The sequence below is a fragment of the Egretta garzetta genome, unplaced genomic scaffold (assembly GCF_000687185.1).
Source record: "Egretta garzetta isolate BGI_Z169 unplaced genomic scaffold, ASM68718v1 scaffold126, whole genome shotgun sequence".
Lineage (NCBI taxonomy): Eukaryota > Metazoa > Chordata > Aves > Pelecaniformes > Ardeidae > Egretta > Egretta garzetta.
Window position 1 is genome coordinate 846,947 of NW_009260128.1, and position 22,376 is coordinate 869,322.

Sequence of the window (22,376 nt, forward strand, 5' to 3'; positions counted from 1 at the left end):
TGAGATAATATTCTAAACCAAAATATCAATCAGCTAAAAGTAATCTAGAAGTAGAGATATCTGGTCTATACACATAGAGTCTTCTTTCTCTGCTCTCCTTTCCGATTGCCTAACATTTGAAAAAAAATTCTTGGCCTCAAATAGATTTTTTTAATGTACTACAAATAACAACAGTTAAGTAGGGAGTTTGTTTCATTAACCATATGCACAATTTAAAAATTCACAAAAAGCACAATGTAAATAGCTGGCAGAAAACATGCCACTGTAGCTGAAAACCCACTATAACTCCTGAAATTCCCAGGCCTTCCTGCACAATATTGCTTCCCAGCTAAACAAGGGGACGAAATCAATGTATTTTGTACAGCTGTCTACCAAAGAATAAAATCAAGATTCTCTATAGCTTTGATGTAAAAATACATTGGGGTGGAGGGATAGTAGTACTACAGTAGTACTAAATGTGATTGAGTTATCCTTTTCACCTACAGTAAAAGCCAAAACTAGTTCTTTGCATCAATGTTTATTACAGATGGCATCAGGTAGGTTCCTATGCAGGCAACTTTCTTTTACCGGGGAAGAGCAGAGTAGCTTTTCAAACTGAACTGTTATCAGGGGAGTATCAGACAATCACTCAGTACATTTTTTTTTTTTTTTTTTTTATTATTCACTTAAATGAAATAAATATGGCTCAGCACAAAACTGATGAACAATTAGCTGTAGGTGTTGCCCATGGATTAAAGCAGCCCTCTGAAAAGGGATCCAGGCTCAAACGCAGAAACTGCACACCAGTTAAATGTCATGTTCATACAATACAAGCTGGTCCAATTATAAAAGAAAATTGAAAAAAAAAAAAAACCACTTTAGATCAAATGAGTTGTAACAGGGAAAAGTCAATGCGGCTCTTCTAGTGAAAATTTCACTTCACAAATCTATGAGACCTCTTTGAAGGAGATCAGATTTTCACTGTCAAGACTGTACCTGGATTTTTGGAGTTTTACACTTGTTTTATATGAAAGGACCTTAGAAAAAACTGCTGTCATGGGATAAAAGGACAGAGCCTCTTCCTGAATTAAAGAAAAACAGTTTTAAGACTGAAAACAAAAGGTAGGATTATATGGACAATTTTCACAAGGCTGGAAGTCAGCAACTGAGTTCTGAGCTGAGTAAGGACCTAAGCTAGTCAAAATTGTAATATACGTAGTGTAGAAGAGAAGTTGAACAACAGGTAGGAAGAATCTGTTAAGGTCATTAAAATATTCATTTACAAAGCTCTGTTTTATATTATTAAAAAGTCTGTAAAATCGTAAAAAGCTTGAAAAAAGAAAAACAGGGAACAATTTTTCATTATTTCTCAAACAAAGGAACTAGTGGGCTTAGGAACAAAATCATCAGATGGCACACTGAAAACCAAATTTGAATCAAGGAGCTTATTACTACTGGATGTACTGGAGGCCATTTGTTTTCACCCAGTTTTTCTGGGTTCAGAAAACAATTGGATAAAATTAATGTAAAATATTCCACTAAAGGTAGTGAGCAAAAAGATACCATCACTAGTTCAGCATCCCAGAATTTGCAAACTGCTTGAACCTGGAGGAACATGATCAAATCCCTGCTTTGCTCTCTTTGCTGTCCTTGGTGTGTCTGTTACTATCTCAGTCAAGACACTGATCTACACAGAGATCTGGTGTAACACACAGGAGGAGTATTTCATAGAATCGTTTAGGTTGGAAAAGACCTTCAAGATCATCAAGTCCAACCATAAATTTCTTACTAAACAACAGTAGAAAGTACAAATACACTAAATTGGAAGGGGAGCTTCCATGAGCAAAATAACTATATATTACAGCATTAAAAGCTTGCTTTCTTTTTTTTTTTTTTTTTTTTTTTTTTTTCCATTTTTGAAAAAAGCTTGTAATACACCTTAGCAGACCTGTAGCCAGTTTTAGAAATTAATTAGTTTAGGATTGGGTTTATTACAGAAGTTCAATGGTAAGAAAAAAAACAAGTATGAAAGATTTAGAGTTTCTTTTTTATTTTACACAAAATTGGGGTTGAAAAACACTACTGTTAAAATAAGACCTTTCTCAGAAACATGAAGAAACTACGGTAAACTCCTAAATATTAAAGAAATTAGGTTTATATTCTACTTGCATGATTCAAATAGCTGAATACTCAAATTTTTGGTACTAATTTTTCAATATACTTAGCACAAACATTAGCTTTTATAATTTCTTTCTTTAACTTAATTTTATAAAATCCTCCAACTCCACCTTCTTGCTCATGAAAATCATTTAGCATTGAAATGCTACAGCAGATGTAAAATCAAAATATTATAGATACATACACAGTTTTTCCATGAACTAAGACTATGGTTGCTTTATAAGCCTACTAATACAGAAGGCTGTAATAATACGGTTTATTCAAAATATCATAATAGGATTCATTTGATGGTGCCGTAAGTACCAAATTTCCAAGATCACAGTGAAACATACCATTCCTTGCAAAATCTTTAGTTAAAACATCCTGTCAAGAAAGTAATTGATTTCTAAATACATTCAAAATCTTACTGACCTGTGTGCGTTTTAACATGACAATCCAGAGTAGATTTTACAGTGAAACTCTTTCCACATTCTTCACACTTATACGGCTTCTCTCCAGTATGGATACGAACATGCCTAATAATTCCAGAATACATGTACATGTGAGTTTCTGATTTTATGTTAGTTTGTAGGAATATTTATTTTGTATCTTACTAATCCTAGAATTGAATACTTATATTAACATTACATTAAGCAGAACTAGTAAAGAAGATGATTTAAGCATTTGCCTTTTTTCAAACCAATTTTATGTGTTTTTATATGCAAGTCCTATAGCAAGAAAAGAAGAATTTATTCTAAAACTTCATAATAATTATTTTAATACTGCAGGAAAAGAAATATGAAAAGACAGGTTTAGTCATATTCAGAATATGTAACATTTTGACACATATTTTTAAACCATTCTGAAAAAGAAAAATGTATGTAAATATGACTCAAAGCATAGCTTAGGGATAAAAAACTCATATGAAACAGTTACTGCTAGTTTCTGGTGAAGAATTTAGAAAATTTAAAAATATGGAAAACTTCTCCATTCCTTACCTGACTAAATCACTGGGTTTTTTAAAGCTTTTGGGGCAGTAACTACAACAGTTGGCGTATTTGGGCTCTGCTTCCAGTTCTGCTTGCTTATCTTTGATCTCACTAATCCTGTCTTTCTCTGCAGCAGATTGGACAAGAACTTTTTCTGAGACAGTGGCACTTTCTCGAGGCCTGATCTTTGCCAGTTCTGCTGTTTCTTCTTCTGTAAAAGTTATGACACCAGGACGAGATTTTCTGGAAGTTCTTTCAGAGTTTTCATCATCATCTTCAACACATGCAACTATTAAAAAAAAAATATACACACATCTGTTTAGTTTCATCTGTTAGCTGAAATTACAAAAATAGGAGGGTTTATTATTAAACACATGGCCACTACATTATGTGCTTGGACTTACATCTCTGTCAGAGGTCTAACTACTCATGTCTGTACTTCTTTTAAATAAAGCTGGTTTTATAATTCTTATTTTTACAATAATTAAATACAGGTGTAAGTAGTGTAGGGCAAAAAAATGTTCTACTTTAGTGACAGACTGAAATGGCTATGTAACATACAATGCCTTGAATACATTAGACAGACTCCTGGAAAACCGATTTCTTTAAACAATTTACGTAACAGAGCAATTTTGGTGGCTCTGGACATTTGACATTATCCATGCTGGAAGGCTAATTTATAACATTACTGGTATAGCATTCATGTAATCCACTGAAACATCTGTACTTATTATCTAGTAAGAGTAAAAATGAAGTAATTTACCTCCCCCTCCTGTTTCTGTAGCTGCTGCTACAGCTGAGGAGACTGCCTGATGTTTTTTCATATGTTTTTTACAGTGAACAGTTGTTCGAAAGCTTTCATCGCAGAATGGGCACTTGTAAGGCTTCATGCTCATGTGAGTTGCCATGTGCCTGGTAAGGCTGCCATTAGTTGTGAAGGAGGTACTGCAAATGCTACAGCTGAATGCTTTAACTCCTTAAAGTGACAGAAACAAATAAATAGCATGTCATTTGTTTAAGTTTACTTATACAGGACATTTACAAAACCCAAACCTGAGTTAAGCTACTATAGAGATGGCACACTCTGTTACCTGTATGAGTCTTCTCATGTGACTTAAGAACTCCTGAGGAAACAAAGCCACGGCCACAGAGTTGGCATTTATAAGGTTTCTCACCAGTATGTGATCGTACGTGTTGTTTCAAATGGCTGGATTTCTTAAAACCCTTGTTGCAATATTCACATCTATTAGAAGAAAATTGTTTTCATTAGTTGCATAAAATTACTAGCCATAAAAGACTATGGGAATTTTGTGACAGAACCAAAAAGCATAACAAACCTATAAGAACGCCTGCTTTGATCTTCATTATCCTCAAGAAAATGAGGACGTTGGGTATGTAATTCAAGTTCTTCTTGTGATGACTGATCTTGTATCAAGCGAGTAGTCTAGAAATCAAAGCCTTAAGTAAATTTCAATAACACAATATTGAAATAAAGTCACATAAATAGGCAAGAAAAACTGACAGCATTTACAGTCAACACAAGTAATCAAATTTATGCTTTCCTAAGTTTTGACAAGAAATTAATGATACCTCACTCTTATAGTGAGAAGGAAAGCAGCAAAACGTGCACCTACTGAATTGGAATAAACAGACAAAGTGGTGCACTTAGACCTCCTTGTGAATCTAGACAAAAACGTGTCTTGAGTCTTGTAGATTTTCTGGTGTTTGAGGGGTTAAGTTTAACACTAAAGCAGCCATTTTAAACAGTATGGGACCCACACTAGAGATGGTCTTCATGCTAGGTACTGCCACCATCATAAAAAGTTGTATTTAAACTGTATTTTTAGCAAATAAGCTCTTTTACAAATTTAACCAGATGAGAACCACAAAAGAACATCATATGCTGCAATATGCAAGCTCCATGAATGATTGCTACACATTTGTAATGTTATTTCTACTGCCTGATCATATCTGTATCCAGAGAAATTAAAGAATTAGGACAGAATATAGTGCAATAATGTAAAACTATTTCATAACATTAGGTCCTTTCCTTAGTTTTCGACTTATAATCCAATTTTAAAGCATCATATCCTTTTTTAAGTATAGAGCATCGAACGTACAACTCTTCTAGAAAACATGTAGCCAGGTCACTTATCCTTCCCCCGCCCTTTTATTTTCCAGTTGTTAAACATAAACAATCTAGAAAAGAAATCACGAAACTTTTCTGACTTCTTAGTTTACCTAATGACCAATGAAATAGTCCAACGAAACTCATCACTGAACACAGAACAATAAATTCTGCCTTCTAGCGGTACTTACTACGTTAATAGGGTCTGTATTTGGAACCTGAAGAAGGGCTGGTGGATGGTAACTCGTTGAAAGAGCCTGAGATTCAAGTGTGCTTGAATCCTGCAGCTGCTGCACAGCTGGAAACTGAGTCTGTTGATTGTAGCTGTCATTCACTGTAAAACCTGCCAAAAATTAAACAGTCACAAACCTGGAAAATACACGGAATTGGACTTTGAGTAACCACATTTTTTTGAAGACTACCTTTCAAAATAGATTAAGTAGTATTACTGTATAGTAATACTCATTTTATACTCTTCACTGTTGAGTGTCAAAATACACAAATGCTTTTGGCATCTACGTAATATGCATAATAGGGTTACTTACCATTAGCTGGAATTCTATTGGAAAATCTCCTCCACAGAAAAACACTGTTTGAAGTTTCTTCGGGGTGCCACAATTACCTTAGAGCCATTGAAATTTTGAATTTCTTGTATGTAAGCATGCATGTGTCAAACAGGTTGACCCATCTCCCTTTATCCACGTTGGTACCACGCTCCCTTAACTACACTGGAAGCCGATCACAAGGATGCAAAGCTCAGTGGGGAGAATGGCGGGTGAGTGGAGGAGATGACCCAATAGGAGAACTCCAGTTTCTGATAAAGTAACCCCATTTTCTCCTACTTTGGATCTCCTCCACATATTCCCACTCTTTAGATAATAGTAAAGTAGAGCCTCTAAAAGGCAAACTGCAAAGTAAAAAATAAACATAGTTTTATTCACATTTCCAGTATGAAGACCTGAAATTTTTACTTGGTTTTGTTCTTCTGAAATATCGTATCTTAATCACCTCCTTTTCTAAATGAATTAATGAAATGATAGTATCGATGATTCAGAGCCAGGGAAGTATAGCTCAGACTGCAGGTTTTTTTAATGCTATTAGAGATGCCCTTTTATCAACCCCTCTAAGCCCTAATACTACTTATATACATCTATATATTAAAAAAAAAAAAGAAAAAAAAAATCAATGTTATGTGGGAAAAAATGACACCACAAGTATCAGTAATTAAGGTAAGGGCAGCAATTTTACTATTTCTGTGCAGTTTGCCTTTAGGGGACAAAAAGGGTAAAGATAATGAAAACAGGGTAGAAACAAACCCACATCAGATGATCACAGCATCAAAAGCCAAAAAGCAATACTTAAAGAATGTTTTGAATAATAGTATATAAAAAAACTGGGATGTGTTAAGTTTAAGCAGAAATCTTCCCAAAAGACACTTTTCACAGCAAAAGAATACCGTTATCAGTGTAGGAAAAAACCCTACTTGTATGCTATTGCTTACACCATAGAATGAAAACTAACAAATGTAAACAAATCTTGAAAGCATTATTAGTCAGGTTGTAACTTATCACCAAACCTAATGCTGCAACTTGTATATTCTCCTAGAGCTACCAAGATTGCAAGAAAAAAAAAAAAAGATTCAACAGGCTGAACCTTGCACCCCAATTACTCTTAGTAAAATGACAAAATAAAAAAGTAGCCTGAAGAACAGCGATGCAAAGCTTTACAGTGGTAAGAGGGTTGCTAATTTCTATTTTCAAATACATTTTAAAAGCACCTTTATTGAAAAATGGTATTCCCACTACACTTGATGAGAACACAAACAAAAAAACCCAAGCCTCAAGAAACTGAAGCAAAAGTGATGCCACTTCCAATGCCCTATATAAAAAACCCAAAAGGACGTAACTATTAAATGTACAAAGAAACAGCTATCTAAAACACCTGAAACTTTTATTTTAATGGGTAATTTTTACTATCTAAGAAGGAAAAAAGAAGTTACTGTACCATGACCTGGTTTCACTTCATAGTGTTTTAATAAAAGTGATTACTGACATCCCGAAAAATTTCCCAGGATCGTGCAATAAAATGCTCATGAAGAAAATTTCTGAATTTAGAGGTATTTTGGGACAAACTGAAGAAAGAAATACTACTTCTGAAAGTAGTTCTGGAATAAACATAAACCAATGCTATAACAAGAATACACATGATGCATCTCCATTTCGCTCAATGCCTTGTATGAAGGTCAACTTCCACTCAAAATTTTAAAAAGGTCTGACAATTTTGAGCGTACTAAAGGCACTTCCTACTGCCATACTATTTCTGCATTAAAAAAGACAAACCCCAAAACCCAGACATTTAGTCTGAGAGGCAGAAATACATTTCAGAACCATTATTTTCTACTTGTCATCATTATACATTGTGTCTCAGAAGCTTTTGCTTAATCTGCAAAGAACAGAGAGCATCTTAAGCTCTGTATAATAAGGGGAATCTCTTACTACAAAGTCCTCTAAACTTGCAACTGGATTTTTTTGTTGTTTTAATACAAGTAATCATTTGCATTGCTTCTTTTTTCTTGGCTTCAGGACATCACCCAATCTATTCTCTTCTACATTAACAAAACATACTGGAAGAATAGAATACTCTGGAAATCAGTTTACTAGTGGAAAGATATGTCTGGCACATGAGAATCAGAAAACAACAGTATGATAGTTCATAGCAAATACAATATTTTAGTTTAGACAAAACTTGAAGTCTTTACTGACAGATCATTTGATTTCTAACATTACAAATATATCTACAAGCACATGTGCATCTCCATGGGGGGGGGGCAGTGACTAGCAATTACATGTTCTGGAGGACTGCCTCCTAGGCAACTTTTGGAGCCAGCTGAACAGTATTGACTGGAATCAGCGTGTAAATAGTTACTGAAAGAATTGGAATTCCAAGTCTTGAGATTGCAGATCAACTTCTTAGGAAAGCAAAACAGCAGTCTGGTGGCAAGGGTATATCTCTATGGGCTACAGAACAACAGTATTTGGACCACTTGTAGTTTTTCACAATCACTCTCCTATCGCCACTAATTGAATTATTAACATTCAACCATGCTTACAGGGATACTTTGGATAAAGGAAGAAAAGGTGACATAATCTGTATGAAAACACATTTGGTGACAGATGATACTCAATAGCACAAAGACATTTTCTCATAAAAGATCCATTGGGTTGTTCTGACCTCAACTAAAAAGTCTTCAAACTTCTGAATATGTAAACTACAAAGAACATTTAAGTCCTTTTTCTCAGCCTTCAAATCTAGCTCAAATGAATAATACATTATGATACAGCAGCACCCTCATAAGATCTGCACTTGTTTACAAGTCTGAACATATCAAGAAGAAAATCTATCTAAATAAACCAGAAATTCTGTAGAAGTATTACAGACAAACCTGACAGAATAAACAAAGTTCTGACAGGTCTGTGCAGACCTAGAGATCAGTCTCATCTGTCTGAAGAAATGCATAGATTTCCTTTTTCTCTTAAAAAAAGGAAGAAGAAAAATCAAAAAACCTACTGAAGATTTTTTAGAACTCCTACATTGTTTTATTAATAAACACTGAGCCAAAATATTTTAACAAGAATACAGCCTAGAAAAATCAAGGATAAAAAAAAGACAGTGTTTTAAGCTTGAATGTTCTGCCTAGCTGATAGGAAAAAGAAATTAGGAGCATGAAGCACAGATGCAGACATAGGGAGAGGGTCGACCAATTTAACGCATGCATCCGCGCAAATGCTTACCTACCTGAAATTCAAAAATTTTGAAGGGCTCCAGGATCTTCAAGGAAACTTCAAAGAGTTGGGAATCTGTGGATGAGATTCCAAGTAGAATAGGAGACATCTTATACAAATGAGACTTAAAAAAAGCCATACCACAAATGTTCTGATTTTCTGTACCAATTTTATAATGTACCGATGATCAGCTTAGATTTCTGATGATGAAAGAACTGTTTTGTGAGATCTAGAAGAGTCTCCCCCCTCCACAAGAAAACACTCAATCTTCGATATTTATTTAATGCAGAAGATACACATACATAGAAACTGAAGTCTAGATAAAATAACAAAACAAGGTTTACATATTGGATTTTCAAATTCAAAGGAGTCATAAAGATCCAAACAAAGCACCGCCACTCCTGAGAGTAACAGAGTGAAAAGTTGCATTTTTTTCTGTAGTCTCTTTTCATTCATTTGAAAAACTGTAAAAGGTAACCAATGAAAATAATCCATAGGGTTTTAACAGGACCTGGTTCAGTCTTGTTTAATAAAGGCGGAGACTTTATTTTTTTTTTTTTTCAGTTACACACAAAGCAGCACAACCTAGAGAATTAAAATCAGCAACAAATTATACTATTTCTTCAGTGTCATGCAATTTAGCACAGTCAATTACTATACACTATACAGTTAAACAGGGAATGAAATTAATAACAGAGGAGTTTAAGCAGATGGATTACTAACTGCTGGTTACCAGTTCTACAAATATGAAGTTATTTGCTGGAGTCAAACAAGGACGAAGAGATCACCTGGTCAGCCAGGTATGCTTCCTAACCAAAACAAATGAAACCCCCTTGAACATACCCCCCTTCCCTGCCAACCCCTAAAAAAACCCAAACCAAAACTAGCAGCTTCATATTAAGCAACAACTCAAGAAATCCAGCAGGGAAAAGCAAAGGAACACGGTTATTTCTTCACTCTCTGCAGGCTACATAAGCCTTACACATATTTCTCAATATTTTGTAGGTAAAATTTAAAAAAAAAAGTTTCCAAATGTTTACAATCTCTTAATTTGTTACTTATGTAGCTTTATAAAATACAAAAGGAAACTGCTGTGGTCAGGTGAGAGTACGATTTTCACATGATTGTATTTTGCATCTTTTTCCATAATGCATCCCAACAGCTACTCGGTCAAACCTTAGACCGTGTTTCTGATTATCTCAGGTTATGAGCACCTATATTTAGGGGGAAAGCTGTGTAAACTGCCTACTGCCACAGCAATTTCAAATGCAATCAGAGAAAGAATATGAAATGCCTAACTATAAAACCCATAATGTAATGACTAAACATTAGCTCATAAAAGCAAAATCTACTTAAATATAAGTATTCAAAATATTCTACTAAATATAGTTTCAAAATAGTAATTTAAGAAGTTTTTGCAAGTTCTCTGCATTGCAGTGACTTTAACTGTGGATGCCCACTTTTTAAATGCTTTATGATAGCTACACTGTAAAGCCAGATTTATAAAAATCACTTTAAAAACCTTTATTTATTACTAACCTTGTGATAAGCCCTGTTGATCAAACGGTTGCTGTGTTATAGCTTGCTGTTCAAACTGAGCGATGTTTTCCTGTAAAGCATGCTGGGATGTCACAAATCTATCTGAAATGGGGAAAGGAAGGGGGGGGAAGGGGGGAAAGAAAAGGGAAAAGTATCAAGAAAAGATGCAATTAACTGGATAATTCCGTTGTTCCCAAAACCTGCATTTTATAGTTATCTGATTTTTTACTGCATTAAAAATAAATAAAAATTATTAGCTGAATAGATATTTAAATCTTTGCTTATTGTAGGCTTTATATTCTTCTGTAGTACTTTACACCATGAAAAAGAGCAAATAAGCAAACACAAAATACTTTGTTCCACTATTACTGAGTAAGTATATGAAATATTTTGTATTCTCCCACCACAAAACACAAGTATTACTTCCTAAGTAGACTACATAGCAGTGTTTTTTATTAATAATAGAGGTGATATGGTAGTTTTGTGCATATAATATTATTTTTCTTTATATTTATTTGATAAAACTAAATGGTGCAAACTTAAATCAATTTTTTTATATTTTTAACAGTAAACCTAAACAGCAATAGTTAGCAAGTAGTTAGCTTTTACTCCTTGTATTTTTCTAGTTGTTTACTTGCATTGTCTTGAAACACAAATCATTTAAGTTTTTGAATAAAAAGTTACATGAAAACCTGTAAGCTTAATCCATTATAAACCTTACCATATTTCAAATACTCACCCTCATCTTGCTCTAAAGGCCGATCAGCCAATTGTTGTTCTAGTGCTGTTTCTTCTGTGCCTATTACCGGCTGCTGGTCTAACTCTAAAATGGCCTGCTGATCTGTTGCAACAGCTTCTGACTGCTGAAGCTCATCACTTTCAATCTCCACTTGCATCTGGGTAGAAACATGAATGCTCTGCTGATCTACTGTAGAATCATCTATTGAAGCAGACTGCTGATGCTGCTGAAGTTGCTGCGCAAGTTCGTATCTGCAAAGAAAGATAAGGTGGTCTTTTTATGGACTGCTAGACAGTTATCCTAACTACTTATGTGAACAAAATTTTTATTATGCACCATAATCTACCTTCAGAGCTGTGCAAGTATTTGCTACCCATAAACATCCTTATTCAATTATTAGCATTTGCTACAGAGCAAAACTGCCTTCCCAAGTATCTTTAAGGAAGGGCTACTGAAATACATTGAAGGATTCATATAAAAATTGTAAACATACCTATGAGTCTTCATGTGTTTTTTACAGTTCAGTGATGTTTTGAATGTTTTTTGACAATATGGACACATATACGGTCGAATGTCATTATGGATCCCCATATGTCGCCTGAGGCTACCACCAGTAGTGAAGGCCCCGTTGCATATAAGACACTTAAAAGCCTTCAGTCCAGTGTGTGTTCTAATATGCGCTTTCAGAACTCCAGCTGAAACAAAACCTCTTCCACACTGAGAGCACTTAAATGGCTTTTCACCAGTATGCGACCTTTTGAAGAGAAAGCAGAAATTAAAGTAGATTTAACAGTTTGATTTACAAAGGTACTAAAAGACTAAATTTTAAAATGTGCAAAGTAAACCAAACTAAGGGGACAGCTGTATGGATGGAAGAAGCTTCAGTTAAAAAAGTCCAGAAATTAAAGGTTTAATAAATTATAAACAACTTGCATGTCATCACTGGCAGGGCTAGAAGCAATACTATCTGACAGTTTTATTTACAGTTTTAATTAAGTTTTACAGTTCAATCTCCTTTTCTGATCATGCTTTGCCTCAATTAAAACATTTGGATTGAATTTTTCCATGCCAGATAATACACTAGTTCCTCAGATTAGTATATTATCATTCACATGTATTTTCCTCAAATCAGCTAAATCAGTATTCACAAAGTTTGGAGAAAAATACACAGTTCTCTTATTATATACTACTACTACTACATTTAATAACAAAACTTTTCCCAAAAGAACTGTGTCCATCCTGAATACCCCCTGAACAAGGCACAGTACAACTAGTCTTTCAGAGTGCTGTATGAAAACAATATTCAAGTGAGGAAACTCTCTCACCTATACTATCACCATGTCCCACTCACTATACCCTTCATTCCAGAGGTGCTAGAGGAGTTTCCCTGTTAGGACTACATTGAGATCTAAAACAGACTGAAGGACAGGTTAGGAAGTGGAGTGGAGTGCAATGAGAATTATAAGGGTTGACTGTAGCATCCAGGAGTGAAAGCTAGGAGGAAGGCAATGTGAATGCTAGGAAATGGAAGATAAAGGAAGCGGGATTTAATAAAATTGGGAAAAGTTAGGGATGGGTTATGATTATAGTAGCCTTAGAAGTCTATGACCACCACATCAGATGCCATAATAAGAAGTGTGACAGATGCCAAAATTACTATCTTGCTACCAATACATATCTGTGGAAATCAGCGGTAGGGTATCCCAACCCTTTCTTGGTGTGCCTGTGGGAGAACCTGACACACTCTTCAGTCACTGCTCTATTGAAAAGACTCCTACTACAAATTTTCCTCTCTTTTAGAGAGGGAAACCAGCTTTCTAAGCGATGATCAGCATCATTCCATGAAGACAGACTGACTAGACAAGTGTCAAGTCTAGCAGTTTGGATACAGCAATGCCAACTTATGAGGAACAAACATGGAAAAAAGAAGAAAGTTTCTAATTCCTCTACAAAACCCAAACAAAGCCATGCTAAGCTAAGCTTTACTCAGTACTCTGTTGCAAAGATCAGTCAGAACGCAGCACAGTGGCAAGTGACTGGTACACCCATCACAACTTTCCATTTTCAGTATCGGAGAAGAAAAACAAAGATGCACATAAGAAGGAATGAGGCTTTTAAAGATGGCTTATCCTAAGCTAGAGTATGTGTATGCCCAGCAGCAGAATGAATTCAAGCACAGGCATTTGAAGGACAGAATTTTCAAACACAAAATGTATTCCGACAAGAAAAAAAAAATAATTTGTGATTATTCAGTGCATGTAAGCCAATTGTTTAACTAATAAGCTGTTCATGTTCTGTGTAATTAAAACGCTTTCAATTTCCATTCAAAGGATCCTGACAAAGCTGTGAAAAAGAAAAGTGAACTAGGTAAATCAGTCCAACTATACTTTTCAAACAGAGATCAAAGATCAGGAATCTAAATAAAACTGTAAACTATATAAATGCTTCAGTAAAATATGCATAAATTTAGCTTATATTTAGGCTAAATAAGGCCATCTTTAGGCAGATAAAGCCCTCTTTAGTGGCAACAAACATTTTCATGATAACTAATCATTGACAGTTACACTTTCTTTAGGAAAAGAGAGACCAGTGTGAAACTTTAAAATCAACCATTTCAATGAAGGAAAATGAAGGGGGTAATGATGCAAACCAACAACACTTACTGATTTAGAATTATTTTGATTGAAATCGATCCAGCTTGATTGTGACTACAAAAAGACACTGAGAAATCCAGGTAGGATATTACAGAAGGAAAAGACGTGATATTGCAAGACCTGCCCCCCTCCCATTAAGACAGCACATAGAAACCAAGAACTGTTTCAAGCCAGTGTGAGAACCTACCAATACAGGACTTGATTTGTAAGGAGAATATGAGGAACTCTCCATGATTTGAATTAGAGACAATGAGAAAACAGTACAGACCTTACACTGCAGAACCAAGCAGATTGCCACATGCTTGTTTGGAAAATTTCCTTAGATCCTAGTAATGATCTTGGGCATTTCTTTCATATTTTCTCCCACAGTTATTAATAGTTTATACATCAGGGAGCAATGTTTACCAGTTCAACTAAATGTCAAAGTTCACTGCCTGTAAAACTGCAGTCCGATATAACTTTGAAGCTAGCCTTTCTTTTGAAAACAAGGCTGGATTAGTTACCTCCACTGGTTCCCCTCCAACCCAAATTATTCAGTGACTCCACAACCTTGCAGTTGTAACAAGCACGCACTATACTGAACTTGAACTAAACTTCAAGCAAAAAAAATGATCCCCAAGAACATTTATTAGATTACAATGTAAGCCTAAATATAAGCCTAAATTCTTTTAGGCCTAGTACAGAAAACAGCACACAGAACAAAAAGCTAATATCCGTCTCAAAAAATAGCAGTTACATACAAAGCAGATGATCTGGAGTGTGCAATTAAAAAATTATGAGAAGAATTCACATGGAGTGCTTGCTATTTTCTATACATAGTTTAGGAAAAAAAGAGTCCGAGTGTTAATAAACTAAACTGCACACTAACACAACCACTTCTATTGCTAGGACTGCACATAGGTATGAATTAGTCCAAAGTCTCCTCCAACTTCACCAGAAAAATCAATTATCACTGGTTCACTACTCAGAGACAGTAAAAAAAGAAGTCTTTTCAGCAAACACTATATAAATGCCATGCTTTTCCATAAATTTGTTATTACATACATTTCCTCTCTTCTTTGTATTTATTTTACCTGATGTGTTGTTTAAGATGACAAGATTTTTTATAGGCTCGATGGCAATAAAAACATTTGTATGGTCTGTCAGCATCATTCACAAAATTATTGTTAAAATAATTTTGGAAGAACTGGCTATTCCTTGGGATTGGCTGGATAAGACCTGCACACACAAACACACACAAAAAGGAAAAATTAATTGGTACAAGTTATTTCAAAGTTGCAGTGGTCTGAAAAGCTAGTATTTGAAAAAGATGTGACTTTTAGTATGCAAGAATGTAAAGGAAATGAGCATGCTTTCAGGACTTACTTAAAATTATGCATACATCTATTCAGCATTATACTTATATTGCACACGCTATCTATTTTAGCAATAGCTCTTCTTTTATCCATAGCTCCACCTCATTATATTAAGCCGCACGTATGTCCAAAATAAGTGTTAACTTAAAAAAAAGCTGAGTTACGAACTCACTGCTAATCAAATAATATTTTGCTCTTCCAAACTCCACCTTAACCAAATTACATTTAATCAATGTACCCCAGATACTCATTTTAACTTGACAAATATTAAATATTCATTTTGTGAAAAGTACAAAACACCGTGGTATATATCTGCCTTTACTTAAAGGATAAGAAAAGTCCATTAAAAATTATTGTATTGGTGCATCATCTACTCTGGCTAATCAGTCAGTCAGTTTTGCTAATTCTCTGGGTACCTCCAAACATGTATTGGAAAAAAAACAAAACAAAACGTCAAACCAACTTATTTAAACAAATGTTCTTTATACACTGGTCCTTGAAGTCAGTCAAGTGTCATTCTGGAAAATCAGTTAAAAGTTCCTGCTACTAAATGTCCAACTGCTAATGCAATAGTATTATGTCTCAGAAGCAGCCAACAGAAGAGCATCATCCCAAACGCCATGACAGAAAGGGAACAGTAGCAGACTCCTCAAGTAGAAAAAAACCTCATCATCATTCACACATCTGTGAACTCTCATCACAATATTAATATACAAGGCTGAGGGAATGATGCAAAGTTTCAACAAATACACAGAAGATCCCTTTATGGTCCTAAACATTCACCACAAAAGCCTTTTATGCCATCTTTTCTTTCCTCAGACTGCTTCATCTAGCATCCTATGTTTTATATTCAGAAAGGAAAGCCTGAAGGGTTTCTGCTGACTTCCAAATGTAATTGAAAACATCAGAAGACAAGGAGAGGGAATTCTCTCAATTTTGAGAAGAGATTGCAACAATGAAAAAGGTTTATCTGTTCAGACTTGAAAAAGTTTATGTGTGTATATATGTATGTATGTTATATATACGTATATTTACAAATACATATATGCCAAAACTTCCTTCACCTTCCCCAGCTAAGTCAGTTGGTCTAGTAAAAACATCTTCTCAAAAAAACCCAAAACAAAAACAAAACCAAAGCAAAACAAAAAACCTGAAAGAACAAACCAAACCAAAAAAACCTCACCAAAACCACAACCCTACTTTCTGAATTCCTTCTGGTATCTCTCTGATGATAATGAGTAGCAGTGTTCAGAAGATGACACAAGTCTTCCAAATCAGAAGAGAAAGAACTCCATATGACAAGTATTTGCTCTCAGTTATTTTTCATCATATAAAAGCAGAATAATTATGTTAGTGAATGACAGCTGATTAACTGGTGAGCATATCCCAGGTTAAAACAGTTCTGGTCTGCAGAAGCACTGCAGAAATTCCTAATAACATACATAACAGAAGTACTAAAAATTCCTAATAAAACACTTCTGAACTATTTATTCAACCTGTTCAACTCTGATAAATTAAACATTTCTCCAAACTGTTAGAATAATTAAAGGTGGTGCTACACTGGATATAGCAAGTCAGCAATATAGTTCTGAGTTCTATACAAAGTTACTTTTCTTCCCATCAGTTCTGTCTGTGGAGCCACAGTATATGCTAGAAAAATTACAAAAACTTGTGACAATTCCTAGTCAACAAATACCATCAACTAAAGGAATAAAATGAAACAAACATTGTAACAGGTGAAGAACAACTCACGGACTTTTTTAAATAGACTTGTAGAGTCATTTAGACTTTTTTTGAAAATCAAAATATATTATCAATTATTTTTTTTATCATCAGAAGTGCCACTCAAGGATTAACACCAGTACAGAGAAACAACACTACTTTCTTGACCCCTCTACAAGAAGTTTTGGGTTTTTTTTTCTGGGAACAACGGAAATATTATCAGTGGGTTGAAAAAAAAAATTACTTGTTCTAGAAAGTGGTGGAACTCCTTATTTTTACATTGAACCCTCCAATACCAGCAGAGTTCAGGTGTTATCAGTACCTGTAGGAAACTTTTACAGTATTTCTCTTTTACTAGTATTATCTTTTTTCTAAAAAACAGAATTTCACTGCACGGTTCTTAATTGTACTGAAGTGTTTTTTTCTTTAAGAACAAGAAATAGAACTGTACCTGTTTCCAGGGTTCACTCAAGAAGGAAATATTGTATGATCTGAATATCTGAAGCTGTCAGCTAGGTTTTGTTGCTACTCTGAAAATTTACATTTCTTATACCTGACACTAAAAAAAACCACTTTCAATTCTTCGAAGCAGTGAAAACAAAAGGATTTTTAAAGGGTGATAAAGATTTCAGGCTAAAGGCATTACCAATATAATACTCTACTATGTAAGGATGACTACACAACAGACAAGGCAGGGGTTAGCAGATTGGCAATTCAAACAACAATGAAGAGTAAATGCCTTGCCCACTATGTTGACCTCTACTGGACAACAATATATATTGTCTTGAATGAACGGCACAACTTACCTTCTTCCAAAAAGTGGGTTTACCTAATGTTGTAGCAATTATTCTACAACAGAACTAAAATAACTGTATGAATTCTCTACAGTGTGTTCCAGAATTATTCTGCCCTTTTTTGAAATATTACCAGTAATTAGTTTACCACTAATTCAGTTGAGGTCACAACTATACCGAATACGCTGAAATCATGTAACACACCGCCTCATTGATATATGTCATTTGAATAAAGACAGTAATGTCAAGAGGAATCTAGGTCATGAACCGCCTGTTATCTTTTCTATACCAACAGTCTAACAGTTAAATTAAACTCTTCTGCTGATATAATATAAAAAAGCACATGCCTTTTTTCTGGTAAGGATTATACTATTTCTCTGTAAATAAAAAACTCTTCTTATTAATAGTGTAAACTATAAAATATGGCACTTTTCTGAAGTCCAGTTATTTCTGATGACTCATTTCAAAGTGCATCTTTCTAAGTAAGCTCTGAATGTGTGTGTTTGCTTAAACTGTGACCTCTAGCTTCCAGTGAAATCCAAATTTCAAGAGAGCATGGATTTACTCGCTCCTTACCTAAATCAGTTATAAGTATGGGCTCTTGCAAAGGAATGTCTGGTACTGGAACACTCGTCTTTCCTACTCGAACTTTTGCAGGTTTACGTTGATGTCGCAGCTTTCTTAGTTCAGTATGTTTAAAATGGGAAGCAATGTGAGTTTTCCGGTGGCCCGATGTTCTAAACTTTTTGTCACAGTGAGGACAAGCAAAAGGCCTAACACCTGCAAAAGATTAAAAAAAAAAAAACAAACAAAAAAACCCAACTAAGTTTGTGATTTCAACCACCCTAGAAATGCAGCTTTGGAATACAGATTCTCTTTTCTGTATTTTCTTCTCTCTCAGGGTGTTTATTGCTAAATAGGTCTTCAAAACAGATCCATAAAATCTAATCAAAAGTAAGTTATGCAATTGCTGAACCACTAACTGGTTTTAAGACATCAGTTTAAGCAAGCTTGTTATCAGGGAACTGGATGATGCAAAAGTGACAGCAATTTTCAAAGGGTTCCAGAAGCTGTCCTAAGAATTGCAGATAGCACGTGAAATGTCCTTCCAAAGCAAAATGCTAAAAAACTGTGAGAAAAAAGAATCAGCAAACATATAGACAGATGATACATAACAGGATAAACCAGAGGAACAGTGATGTGACAAAGTTTAAAGAAATTATAGATTGGTCTCTAAAAATGTCAATGATGTTTGATGGCAGTCAAAAAACAATGCCAACAGGCATTATTAAAGAAAGACTTCTGCAATGCAAAATCCGGTACAAATCTCTCCTTGGAAAGGATACTGGAGAACTTAGTAAGTTACAGAGACAGGTAAAGCTGACGAACTTTCAGCTTTTGTTGAAGGGGAAATCTTGAACTTACAAGGCTAGGAAACATGACTGGGTATTATGAAGAAAGCTCTGTAAAATCACAGGTGGAAAAAATGCACAAGAAAGAAGAATAAAACATTCTTCACAATACAGTAACTAAAACATCATATGAAACTACTGAGCAGAATATTTAAAGCAACAGGAAGTATTTTACTCAACATGTAGCTCAACATTTGAATTCATTATGTTAGGTTGTTCTAGCAGTAAGTTTGCATGAGTTCAAAATCAATAAGCTTAATTCTTTGGAACAAAAAACCCAAACCCAAAACCCTACAAAGTGCTGCTTAGTGCAGAGGTACAGCCTGCTTCATAAAGCCCTCCACCCAAGGATTAGCAAAAGCTAGCTGTACGCAGCTAAGAAACATTGCTGTAGGCTTCCCCTTTTCCACACGTTGCCATCAGAGACAGCATACGGGGCTGGACGACCCTCTAACCTGACTCAGTACACCTAACCTACTATACAGAGGAAGAAGCAAACATCTCTGACAGGAAAAACAATGTGCTGAATGATGGCCAACTATATGCTGAAGTTCCATAAACACTGGACTACCTATTCTTCAAGCCACCAAGTGGCTTGCCACTTTGAATGAGTCTGACTTGTTAAATAAAGTAAGGTTGACTTTAAAGAGACACAAAAAAATTACTGGTTTAGAAGTTTACAAAAAACAAAGTGAAAACCTTTTTGTAGATGAATCCAACATTGATATTTCATGGATTAAAGGCATTTGACTATAAAACATACTGAATGCCAAATGCACACAGCCAATGAATGATACTTTTGCAGAATGTATATATATTAACAGGAACGAAAGGAAAGAACAGCACATTTATGAGCATCTTGCTGAAAAGCTTATTTACCTGCAAGAACAAAGAAAGAAAAGTGGAAAACAACCAAGTAGCCCACCAAGAATGGAAAATTCCTTCTTCTCTATGCACAGAAGTTCAACCACAGAAAAACAGGTATTGAAGACATCGTATATGATATAAACAAGGACCATATGAACAGAGGAGTTTTAAGGTATGCAGTGTAAGATACTGAAAACAGCTAAGTTGACGAAAACATCAAGCAACACCTTATTGTTGAAGATAAAATGGGAAGTAACCAAATAGTCCTGAGCGACACACTGAAATTATCAACAACTGTGGGGAAAGGGAGAGAAGATGCAGAGCAAATATGAAAGGTGACTGGGGATAAGTAAGATCAGAACTCAAATTCTATTATGACTCTCTAGAAGGCACAACTAAACATACTCACAATAGCGAAATTAAAAGGGAGCAACAGCTGACTCATCATCACAAAGTTAAATGTCCATGGCTCTTTTAAAAGCCCAAAGTTTCAAAGCCATGAAACACTAGAAAGTTACAACAGAAATTTAACATCATCATATAAGACACTAAAACCAGTTCATTCTCTGATAGATATCCATTTAAACGTTTTACATTTTTTCATTCAAGGTCTCACATCACAGAAAATACAAAAACCATTTTGAGGCCTTACCTGTATGTAGACGAATGTGAACTTTTAAACTCCCTGAGGTGGAAAAGCATTTCATACAAAATTGGCACTTGAAAGCTTTAATGCCAGTATGTGTTTTTATGTGTGCTGTGAGAGTACTCTTTACAGCAAAGGCGCGGAAACACTGGGGACACTTGAATGGCTTCTCATGGGTATGAATGCGAATGTGGCGCACTAGATCACTTGGTTTTTTAAATTCTTTAGAGCAATATGGACAAACATGCCACCTTATTCCATTTTCTTCACGTATAGAGCCTAAAATAAGGAACAACATCAAAATGAATGCATTGGAGACCTTTTTAACAGTTCTTCAAAAATTCCACTACACTGACACCATTATACAAAGCAGTCAAAACACAAAAACATTTTATCAAATAGATGCCATTACAATACATTTAGTAGACAATTAACTCCTCTATCAGATACATTCTATTTCACAAAAACAGTGATGGGTTGGAATGACAAAACACAAAACCTAAGAGAATCCTGTTGAAATTCAAATATTGCTATGCTACTGAAAAGGAGGAAGGCAAAAAAAAAGCTAAGAAACGTCTGACTTCACGTAACAGAAAGAAAGACTGCACTTTGTATGCCACTTAGAAATATAAAATGGAGGTGTAATGAAACATAATATACCAGTTAACTTCTAATATCACATCTAACAAAAAATTATCCAACAGTGAATATAACTCCTCAACCATAACCACACCAAATTACCTAAAGTACTAAACATTTATCTAACTCACTGGATGAGATACTTTATATGGCCCTCTCTTCTCCAAATTCAGAATTTATAAATTTTCAAAGGAGAAAAAAATTCCATAAAAAGTCCTTCTGAATTATTTACAATTTAAGGCTACTTTTTCACAGAAGTTGTTTTATGATCCAAGAACCCTAAGCCCTGTCCTAAAGCAACAGCATACCTTTTCTCACTAAAAAATTACAAAAGAAACTTCTACATCCCGTCACGGATCTTTATTCATATGTTGTTCAATATCAGATATTTACTCATTTAAATCAGTTGACAGTGCTTTTTTTCTGTAAACCATGTTAATACACTGAAGTTACGTTATTTTATCAAGAAATAAAGGCAGCTGTGTTTGACTGTACAGTAGTGACCTTTTATTTTTATTTGCAGACATAGAGACTTGTTACTGTTACACATGAGGAACACAAAATAAGTTATTATTACCAGAGGAAAAAGTTAATGTTGATTTTTAGCACTGTTACGCTGCACGAGTTTTCAACTTTGGATCATTTTCTGCATCCCTTGGCAAAGAAAAAAGCAACACCAACGTACCTCTGAAGATACTACAGACAGAGCTTAGTGGCTGCTTACTATAGAGCTGTCTCTACCGGGCCAGCCATTTAAAGTATGATGTCCATACTTGGAAGAAACCACTTCGAGCAGCCTTAAAGCTTGAGCAACCTTAACACTAAAGTTGCATTTAAGCACACAGAGACAAAATCCATACACACAATGCAGTATGGAGGTGGAATATTAACATTTATTTGCGGTGACAATATCACATCAGTACTGATTCCAAACACAGGTGACGTGAAGTATTATCCACAATGCCAACTTTCAT

The 22,376-nt window shown here is 34.9% G+C and overlaps 1 protein-coding gene across 10 annotated transcripts in view; it reads right to left on the reverse strand.

Annotated features, from left to right (window-relative positions):
- ZNF236 (zinc finger protein 236) overlaps window positions 1-22,376 on the reverse strand; it is an 85,491-nt gene that overhangs the window by 27,123 nt on the left and 35,992 nt on the right. For all 10 annotated transcript variants that reach the window (XR_004842360.1, XM_035896928.1, XM_035896925.1 and 7 more), the window contains 12 exons: window positions 20,770-21,042; window positions 18,415-18,618; window positions 15,041-15,185; window positions 11,807-12,067; window positions 11,314-11,564; window positions 10,575-10,676; window positions 5,445-5,596; window positions 4,463-4,569; window positions 4,217-4,368; window positions 3,889-4,101; window positions 3,135-3,414; window positions 2,569-2,672 (listed from right to left, as the gene is read on the reverse strand). Coding sequence is in view for 9 of the 10 variants with exons in the window: in XM_035896928.1 (XP_035752821.1) it covers window positions 2,569-2,672; window positions 3,135-3,414; window positions 3,889-4,101; window positions 4,217-4,368; window positions 4,463-4,569; window positions 5,445-5,596; window positions 10,575-10,676; window positions 11,314-11,564; window positions 11,807-12,067; window positions 15,041-15,185; window positions 18,415-18,618; window positions 20,770-21,042 (2,244 nt within the window). In the remaining variant the exon portion in view is untranslated. The remainder of the gene's footprint in view (window positions 1-2,568; window positions 2,673-3,134; window positions 3,415-3,888; window positions 4,102-4,216; window positions 4,369-4,462; window positions 4,570-5,444; window positions 5,597-10,574; window positions 10,677-11,313; window positions 11,565-11,806; window positions 12,068-15,040; window positions 15,186-18,414; window positions 18,619-20,769; window positions 21,043-22,376) is intronic.